The sequence below is a fragment of the Ruditapes philippinarum genome, unplaced genomic scaffold (genome assembly GCF_026571515.1).
Source record: "Ruditapes philippinarum isolate M1 unplaced genomic scaffold, ASM2657151v2 ctg2410_1_1_1_1, whole genome shotgun sequence".
In the NCBI taxonomy this organism is placed as follows: Eukaryota; Metazoa; Mollusca; class Bivalvia; order Venerida; family Veneridae; genus Ruditapes; species Ruditapes philippinarum.
In genome coordinates this window covers 185,481-196,396 of record NW_026852249.1, presented here as the reverse complement: position 1 = coordinate 196,396, position 10,916 = coordinate 185,481, and the positions used below count along the sequence as shown (strand labels likewise).

The 10,916-nt window shown below is 32.2% G+C and overlaps 1 protein-coding gene across 2 annotated transcripts; it reads left to right on the top strand.

The window, feature by feature from the left end:
* The first annotated feature begins 713 nt into the window (after positions 1–713).
* Positions 714–9,527, top strand: LOC132754066 (uncharacterized). Of its 2 annotated transcripts, none has more exons than XM_060744665.1 (2): positions 714–789; positions 5,964–9,527. In XM_060744665.1, exon 2 carries the CDS (start codon positions 5,966–5,968, stop codon positions 7,685–7,687), a length of 1,722 nt encoding a protein of 573 aa, XP_060600648.1. In that variant the 5' UTR covers positions 714–789; positions 5,964–5,965; the 3' UTR covers positions 7,688–9,527. The 2 variants fall into 2 exon arrangements, with proteins under 2 accessions (XP_060600648.1, XP_060600640.1); XM_060744657.1 differs by lacking the exon at positions 714–789 and adding an exon at positions 3,355–3,601.
* Positions 9,528–10,916: the final 1,389 nt, after the last annotated feature.

Below are 10,916 nucleotides of genomic sequence, written 5' to 3'. Positions count from 1 at the left end.
AAAGCCGCCATTTTTTATAAACATTGCTTTTTAACAGCATGCACGATAAAAGCCAGTCATTTTAGAGGGGGGGGGGGGTTAAAACTTTTAACAGTAGCAAAAAATCTACAAGCTTAAGCACCAGTTTCTTTGTGATATGTTGCATGTGTAGGGAGTTGCTAAAGCAGAGACGGTGTTCCTTTAGCCTGACGTGTATATTTACAGGTATTTTTTGCCAGAGGGACGAAATGTGTTGTTTTTGGTATCAGGCTACTGTAGATTTTGGGCTTCAACGGAATGAATTGAAACTTTTTTGACTGCCTGCCTATTGTAGATGGGATAATTTCTTTGTAGATTTGCAATCTTATGTCATATATGTTATCAACAAAACAACAAAATGTGTTTTCTTTTTCCAGGTTGTGTAGTTTGGTATCAGAATTAATAGACGTATTACTTGTAGGACATTGACGGCAGGAACTTGAAATTAACTGTGGAGTGCTACCTTTATTTTATATAAAATTGTTCAAGTACATACTATTACAGCGATATCTGTACCTTATCAATACTTTACACACTGACAAGTTATCTTTGAATGAATACCGATAGATAACATAATTTCTAAATTGTCTCGGGTAAGGTTAATGTTTAAGTGGTGACGGCGAAACTTCTACTGATAAAAATGCGATTCATGTATAAATGAAGAACAATAGTGTAGATTTTTGTGGACGTAAAAATTAATTAGAGGAACAGTTTGATATAAAAAATATTGTTTTAAGATTTCTGCATGTAGAGAAGCAAGCGACAATAAAGGTAAATTTATTTAACCTTATTGCAAATTATATTATATTAATCTTCTTAAAATTTCATTTATTTATTTGCTTCTCATTTTTTGTATATTCTTTTTAATTAATTCAAAATACATATAAATTACCCTCAAAATTGGACAGCGTCCATTTTTTATAAACAATTGAATTAAATATCACATCTCTGTTAAAAAAGTGTAACAAACATTTTTATTTGACATATCTGACTACATTATGGACTTTGAGGATAAATATTTTGTTTGTTTGTCTTGTATAACATTAATCCCTTATTTTACTGGAATTGCACTATGCATGTTTCTCGTTTAGTGACACAAATCGTAACCGGACGTGTAAACGTAAAAGCGATTTTTTTCTCTATTTGTTGTCTTAATATGAACGACACAAAACATTATTACAACCCTTGGGAAAAGGTAAAAACATGTATTTATAAATATTTTTCCTTTAAAGTAAGTAAAGAAATGCATACCGGCTCACATAATATATTTTTATTCAATAATTTCAGTATCTTATTTATACCATTCAATACCCTCTATTGGAATATATGAGAACAGTTATCCGATAATTTATTTATAAGTATATAACACAGTATACAATATATGAAAAAGATATATCATTGTCGCGTACAAATACTTCTATTTAACGTATAATGGACATCGACACGAACATCATAAAACTTTGAATTTGAGTCTTGTAAATAGGTAAAACAAAATTCTTGGAATAGTTTTTGCTATATTTATAAGAAAAAAACGAATCATTCTCTTTCAATTTATAGAGAAACTGAGAAGTTCATGTTCATCTTTAAATGGCAAACTCGTTCAGTTTACGTTCATTATGTATACTTTGATGTTTCATTTTCAAAACTTTTATTGACAAGTTTTAATTGAATAACATTGTTTTTTGTCTCATTTACTACTATATTTTATTTAATATGATCGTTTTTAATTGTCTTTTTTGTATTACTCGTCTTTTGGCATATCAATAAGTGTGTAAATCGTTTTAGCCTCTTCGTATGTTGTTTGAAGGACACATAACATCAATTAAGATCCATACGCGCAAGAAAATATCCGGTTTAAATGAACGGTAAAAAATAATAAACAATTTAGAGAAATACATGAGACATTAAAAGGTTAACAGTTCTTAATATCCTTTTAGTAAAATATAAATGGAAGAAACAGAGTAACTGTAATGCCTTTATTGTAAATTATCTAAACATATTGTATTTACAAAAGTTATAGTATTTTTAAATACATACAATAATACACTTATCTAAATTGAGCAAAATGTAAAGCATCGTGTGACTACATTACATGATAAGATTGTTTTTAAAGTTATCTTTTCAGCACCGAATTAGTTTGCCGTTTTGATTTATTCTAGTATACTTATATATTTACTCCCCCTTCAACAAAACATATTTCTGTTCTTTTACTGTTAAAATTATGAACTACAGCATTTTTTGTAAAAGTCGGTGAAAATGTCGATAACTTAGGAAAGGACAGATAGATATGTTAGTTCATGCTAATGACTTTTTCAGATTGAATGTCGTCGGATCAGAGCTTCTGCTTCAAAATTTAATTTGAAATATTTAAATGGTTTTAATTGTTATCACTATTTGTAAAATGCTAGACAGATAAAATATATATTTGTCATGTGACATATTTATTGCGTGTTTAGTAGGCGAAATGCTGATTAAAAGAAGTTATACGGACATATTTGATTTGCACCATTCGATGCTTATCTCATTAAACTCAATCCTTCACAGTTTCCGTATTTTTTTATTTGTTTGGGTCACCAGACCAAACAAATGATGGTAGCGTATTTTCAGAGCCTGATGTTCTTTTTTGCAAATGCCGAAAGTAGTCCAAACTCCTCGAAGCGGTTACTTCCCTTCAAATGTACATTTACGCCGAAAAATTCAGGGGAGATTACCGCGTAAAGATTGTCAAATGAGAGGCGCATTAATTTTCGGAATGAATAAATAGTTCCCGATTGGTCGAAGATTTCTTATATTGTGTAATTCTTAAAGGTATACATGCTTACATTCAGCTCCATGATTATTTACTTCAGTGTTAAACGACAGGCAGGTTTACCGTGAACAAAATATATCGAAATTAATAAGGGTAACACATTCTAATTTAAAATAATATGGTATTCGTCATGCTGTTATAGCCCCCCGTGGTCGAGGGGTTTACACGCTCGCTTTGGAAGCGAGAGGACTGGAGTTCAAATCCCAATTCAGGCAACGCGGTTTTTTAAAGCCAAATAAACATTGAATTGAATATCAGTGCAGTGTTGTAATAAGTCCTACTATAGTTATAACACTGGAAACAGCATTGGTGACACTATACAAACAAATTGGTTTATAATCTCACAACCTTCACCTTTCTGACATTCTAAGTCCCAAACAAATTCAGCACCTTCTGTGCTTTGATTTTGTTCTGTAAGAGAGGCATGTTAACAAGTGACGTGAGCGAGAGATTTAGTGTACCGTATAGGCCTTCGTAATAGCGCCATATAAATGTGATTGGGGTATAATTTTGAAAGCGATAACCATTTTATAACCAACATTAAAGGGAGTTAAGCTTGAAATATTATTATGAGAGACAATATACATTCATTACAGGCCTTGAGTAAATTGAGAACAGGCTATCTATAGACGTTATCTATGAAAGGAGGCGTACATCCGAAGGTAACTTTGTTTCGTTACATTTAAGAAAAGGATATATATCTTATTATTGATAAACCTTATTAAAAATCTTTGAAGTTTATCTGGAAAATAGTGATACCTAACAATACAAAAGGTAACATGTTTAAACATAAATCTCATTACTTTTTTTGGTTCTTAGACACGCTTGCAAACCTTATTGAAAATCTTGGAAGTTTTTCTGAATATAGTGATATCTCACAATAAAAAGGTAAATTATTTTAACATAAACATCTGACTTGTTTTGGTTATTTCTATATATTTTTTTATTTGCGTGTTTAAACATGCATTTGCTAAATCTTAAAGGAAATTATGAGATTGGTATTCTTTTCTGTTATTGTTCACTAAACGTAGCGTCAACACATTGTCATCTCCTTGTTTAATAAAAATAGAACTAGTAAGGAAAGTATGAATTATTTTAGTATTGGTCACGCTTCATAACGTTATGGAAAGTTCCTTGTGTTAGTCACAATACTTGGAATCTTAAGATAATACAACATTTTTACCCTGCAATATTACACTACTGTACATTACTAATTTCTACATAATCGATGGCTCCATTACAAGGAGCTGATAACTAGCATATAGCTTGTCCTTTATTGAGTTCAACGCTTGACATAAAAAAGAACATGCTATTTATACACGGTTTCCTTGAAAATAAGTAAAGTAGAATTATATTCATTTTTTAAAAAGATGAGGTGTCCGACTTTTTTTGAAACTGTCATAGGAAAGGTAAGGAATTGTGGTAATCGTTTTTTGTCTCCGATTTTTTTGTACGATATAAATATCTGAATTTTATATTTTTTTCATGGATATGTGTGAAATTCTTTGCTCCGATTTTTTTTTTGCAAAAATAATGCATATTTTTTTTTCAAACTATAAAGTAATCATAATAAGATATGTTCGGTTTCTTTAAAAAAGACTTAGACTCAAGTTTAGTTGATGACTGCGATCGACCTTCATAAAACTACAATATGTATACTCAAATTTACCTTAACTTATAAACATCTCAAATGTTAATCGTATAAAAGGTCATTGAGTTGTACATGTTATTTATGGTCTCATCTGTTTCTTTTCTTATTAAGTATTTAATAAAGGGTGATCTGGGTGATTTATAGCATACAACTTTTACGACATGCTTGTAAATCTTTTAAAATTTACTGCAAATTTAACATGCAGTGTCATGAGTGTACATGAAGTACCGTGTACATAAGTGTTGCGAGAGTAAATGCAATGTCGCGAGTGTACATGCAGTGCCGCGAGATTTAATGCAGTGTCGCGAGTGTACATGCAGTGCCGCGAGAGTTAATGCAGTGTCGCGAGTGTACATGTAGTGCCGCGATAGTTAATGCTGTGTCGCGAGTGTACATGCAGTGCCGCGAGTGTACATATAGTGCCGCGATAGTTTATGATGTCAGTGTCGCGAATGTACATGCAGTGCCGCGAGTATATATGTAGTTTCGCGAGTTTACAGGCATTGCCGCGAGTGTACACGCGGCACCACGCGTTTACACCAAGTACCGCGAGTGTACATGTAGTTCCGCGATAGTGCATGCAGTGTCGCGAGTGTATATGCAGTACCGCGAGTATACATACAGTGCCGCTACAGTAAACGCAGTGCTGCGACACAAGACGATGTGCTGCGAGTGTACATGCAGTGCTGCGAGAGTATATTCAGTGCCGCGAGTGTACATGTACTCATGATGTAGTGCTGCAAGAGTGCATGTAGTGCCGCGAAAGTATATGCAGTGCCGCGAGAGTATAAAAATAGAAAAGATAGTTCATTGATATGGCAAATGAGTATTTTTTTGTAACTTTAAGAAGATACCAAAACTATTTTTTCGACAAAAATAGCAATTCTGAGGCATGATGAGCCTTTAATATTATAAAGAATTAAATTAATGATATCATAAAGATTTATTTTTCGTATTATTCCAAATTCACCATGAGTACTAAATGGTAATGTCTTGTGGCTTTTCAATAAATTAGAAACATTATGAGTTACTAATTAGAATGTTTTAAATGTTTTGACATATTCCACATAAAGCTATGTAGAAACAATACTGTTATGAGATAAATTTTCTAAAGATCAGTATCGTTTAAGCAGTTTTTAATATAAAATAATCAATTTTGCAAATAAAATATATAGATTTAGAACTAATTATCAATCGTCAAGTCATAATGCGAAACGCGGAAAAGGACCGAAACATCTAGGGGCCGATTTTGCACAGGGGCAGATTTGGTTTGAGGCCGAAACGTCCGAAACGTTTTGTTCAATATAATAACACAATTACTGTGGCAAATGGACTAAATATATGAATTATTTTGGTATTGCTTCACTAAAAAAATAGATATGAAAACTATTTCTTACATTATAAATTAAGTCTTTTAATTACTTTTAACTAGGAACAGACATAATTTAAACCCAATGTTTAATACATGTTTATGTTGTTTTATAGAAATGGCGGTATCAGGACGTAAACAAGTAGACTTGCTAGGATCAGTAGCAGCAGGATCAGAAGAAGACTTTGATCACTGTTGTGACCCATGCCTTACCACAGGTCAACGTATAAAAGCCCATGGATTTTGCGGCACATGTCAGGAATACCTTTGTAGTACCTGCCTGGATTGTCACAAAAAGGCAAAAATTTCCCGGAATCACAATATTCTAAGTAAAGATGAATTAGATAAGTCCCATACAAAGCAGCAATCATACAACGAATGTACCGAATTATGTGCAGCTCATAAAAAAGAAGTTATAAAATTTTATTGCCCATCCCACAATGAGCTTGGATGCAATGATTGCATGACTTTAGGCCACCGAACGTGCAAAATTGAGTACATACCTGATAAATGCAGAGGCATTGCAGAGGGCAAGGAATTCGATAACGTCATGCAAAAACTCAGCGGAAAACTTAAAGAAGCAGAAAAAATCTCTCGAATGGCTAAAGAAAGAAGTAATGATATAAATAAATGCAATAAAGAAATAATCAAAGCAATAACAGAATTCCGAAAAGTAATAAATGACCGCCTTGATCAGATGCAACAATATGTTTCAACAACTGCTGAAGGCATAAAGACAAAGAACATTAAAATCGTTCAGAAGGTCCTTGAAGAATGTGCAAGTATGATTTCTGATATAAAAAGTCTGCAATCAAAGCTAAATGTAAGCAAATCAAATCAACAGCATAGTCAACTCTTCATTGACATAAAATGGGCTGAGTCTTCACTGAAATCAAATAAATTAAATGATGCAGAAAATTCTTTGATAAATACTAATATGCACTACTCATTTGAGCGAAATTCTGACCTTGAATCATTGTTATCGAAAACAAGGGTCTTTGGTGAGATTGTCAGTCATTCTTGTTATGAACCGCCGAATGAGATGAAATCTGTTGATTGTCTGATTGTGAAAGGAGATATCAATGTTAAAACTTCATCGGATAAAATGACATGTGATATCACAGGATGTGCAGTTATCAACACAAATAAACTTGTTCTAGCTGACTACACCAACAAAAAGGTAAAATTGGTATCTATAGATAACAAACTTGTACAAAAAGAGAAAGCTCTAGACTCGAAACCATTTGATATTGCTGTAATGTGTCAGGATCAGTTCGCTGTAACAATGCCGAATATCAAAGAAATAGTTGTGATGACAACAGACAACAAGCTATCATGTGTCCGCAGTATTAAAGTAGATAGGTCATGCTATGGTATAGACTATAATCGGGATTGTCTTTATGTTGCTTGTTTGTATCCTTCTAGTGTGATTGTACTGAATACACAAGGTGATATCCTCAATAAAATCACTCTGAACTTTCTTACATCTGAATTTGTCCCGTATATTGCTGTGAGTAAGGATTCCAGACTTCTGTTTATCAGTGACCGTGTTAACAACAGTATAGTGAGTGTATCATTACAAGGGACAGTTACAGCTACATATAAGCATACAGATCTTAGTGGACCACGAGGAATGTTGATGTTAGATGACGGGTCATTACTTGTCTGCTGTTCTGTTAATGGAACTATTCATAAAGTCAACGGAGACTTGAAACAAGGAAATATAATGTGTAAAGGTGTAACCAGCGCTCAGACAATATGCTACAGTGCCCACCATGATGAAGTTTATGTTGGTTGTTTCGGTACAAGTCTGAAGGTTTTTGGCACAAATGACATTTAGATACCGTTTGACTTCAAAATCAATGATCACTGATTGCTATTCATTGTTAAATGCAATTCAAAATTATATATTATATTATATTATATATATTTTAACTTTTTAACCTTAAAATATTTTCCAATAATTTAATTTGTGAACTTAATATAAGTTGATTGAAATTTTGTTAAAAAATATATTGAAATGAATATTAATTCATTTTGCACAAAATTACAAATAAAGATAACGTTTGACTTGAAAATCAGTCACTGATTGCTATTTATTGTTAAATGCCATTCAAAATTATTTATATTTTAACTTTTTAACTTTAAAAATATTTTCCAATATTTTAACTTGTGAACTTAATATAAGTTGATTGAAATTTTGTTAAAAATATACTGTAATTAATATTTATTCTTTTTGCTCATAATGACAAATTTAGATACCGTTTTTTTCTCTATATTCTAATTTGTTATCACCAATATGTGTCAGTTGAAAATATATTAGAAACAACACTGAATTTAATGTTCATGTTTTAGTCATTCGTACAGCCTATATAGCGCTTACTTAACATTATTATTCAAAGACAATGAATAGTAAACTGGTTGTAAGGTTTGCATGAAAAAATAACGTAGGAGTGGTGTGATGTGAGGATTTGGAAATCAATGAATCACTTTGTGTAAGTGTGCACTCAGACAAAATTTATGCATATGTTGTATTTTTAGCTGAATATGTAGATGTTGTTTTTTTCGCAGTCCCAAAAATTCGAAATGCGAGCACATATACGACTACACTCGATTTTGTCGTAATTTCGTGTTGAGCATTTTTGTGACAAAGTCGTTTAAACTACAAATCATGAAAGATTTATACTAGTTTCATAACACTTTTCTTATTTCTGGCTGCTAGGCAGTGGGGCTACTACGCAGCTTTATATATTTTTTCAAGCCCGTAAATATATTTGTATGTCTATAGTTTTTTTCTGATACCCTGGACAATTGATTCTTATACATTTTAACCGCTTTTTGCATATCTAGTATATGTTACTAAATGCTACTAGGATGCTGGGCTAAAATAAGTTTTGAAACCTGTTGATATTGCTATGCCCGATGTTGTGTCTATCCGAATTTACTTGTACCTTTAACTGTTTCATAAGCGTTTGGTGATCCAGATCGACCACTTCGTTATTATTTCATGTTTTAAGTATAATACTAATTGTCACAGTATAATTATCGTTCATTTAACACAATTGCATGTTTTAATATTGATAACAACCATTGATATCACGCAATTGTCCGTATATTTATGTAAAATCCAGTCCCAGGTATATTTGTTGTTGTTGCTGTATGCTCCGTGTGACGTCACAATCTATTCACGTGATACGAGGTACACAACAACACAAAACAGTTATAGTAAAACCTCAGTCGAAGATCGAGAGCTCGACCGGGTGGTCAGTTAGAAAATGGAGTAAATTAATCTGAATGGGTTACATAATTAGTTTTTAAAGATAAATAAGGTTTTACCAGTCATTGATCCATAATAGAATAACTAATCATTGAATACTATAGATAGAGACCCCTTGACCAGATCGGGTCAAGAGTACTTAATGTTACTGTTTTCTTAAGAAGACTATCAGATACTTGGAACTGGATATATGAATTAAATCATTAACTTTATAAGTGAGATTGACATTAAATTGAACCAGAATTTGTTTATTCTAAGTTGTTATATAATATTTCAGAAAAAACTGAATTTGACCGAATCCGGTCAAGGTATATTGAACAATCTATATTTGTATATAAACTGTTTAAGTGTTTAATTGCTAGTGGTCTGTTTGACCCAATATTAAAATAGTGTGTAACTGGAACTCTGTCTTGTGTTGTCCGTTTCTATTTATAATTCAGTCCCACTAACTTCAAAGTAATTGGAGTTCATGTTATGACCTATGAAATCAATACATCCTAACATTTACCTGATTGATTGATAAAGGGGCGTAACAATATTCGTCATACTAAAAAAATGACACAATTTTCATACAAATTTTAAAGATACTTCAAGGCAAAATTGACATTAATGACATTGACCGTAAAGGTCAAATATGCAATTTTTATTTTATTTTTTACAAGAAAACTATTATTCTTTCTTGTAATTTTCTTCCCCTGGTGTGTTTGGCTTTAAATATTTGAAAAGGTAGAGCACTGCCCTCGTCGGAGGCATTTTTTATAATGTTTTCCTGTATCTTTCGCGTTTCTTTCCAGGTAGCATGTACATGCAACATAATTGTTAAATAATGTGTTATGTTTGGCGATGCTATACATAATAAATTATTATAAGCATCGATGCGCTTGTTTTTGTTCATTTATTATTTTTAAAGCACATTACACTTCGGAAATCAATCTAATTTCTATGCCTTTAAAAGGGCTAAACATATGATCAATAAGTGCTGTCACTTTAACAGCTGTATATATCTTACATTACCACTACTACCTATACTGTCACTGTAACAAAAAAACTTCTAGCTAACATAGCAAGCACTACAACTACTGTCACTGTAACAGTACATAACAGCTTATGTTACCACCACCACAAATACTGTCATTGTTACAGTAACTAAAATTAATAGCATTAACACTGCTGTCACTGTAACAGTATCTACAGTTAACATAACCACTCCACTCCCACTTTTGTCACTGTAACATTACCTATAGCTAACATTACCACCACTACTTCTACTGTCATTGTAAAAGTATCTACAGATAATATTACCACTTCTACCATTGCTGTCAATTTAACAGTTTCTACAGTTAACATTACCACTCCCACTTTTGTCATTGTAACAGTATACAAAGGTATCAATAACATTACAATCACTGCTGTCGCTATAACAGTATCTACACCAACATCACTACCACTACTGTCACTGCTGTAGTAGCTAAAACTATCAGCAATAATACAACTGTCGCTGTTACAGTATCTGCAGCAAACATTACCTTTTCTAATACGTGGTTAAAATTCTACCTAAGTTTTAAGAGATTTCTTAGAGAAATAATTGGATAAACAACGTGCGTCGACACAATCACAAAAAATCTACTTCCAACAACGCTCTGATGGCCTTAAAACATTTTCAATGGACACACTGTCCTTAATATTATAAGTTGTTAAAATAACACTTATAGTCAGCTGCCGTTTCGTAACATGTGCATGCATATTTTACCATTGCCTCTGAAGACAAAAGTCAAATTTATTAATTTTATTT

Bases quoted from the DNA above. Each gene is read 5' to 3' on its own strand.
- LOC132754066 (XM_060744665.1), top strand. From the start codon at position 5,966: ATGGCGGTATCAGGACGTAAACAAGTAGACTTGCTAGGATCAGTAGCA.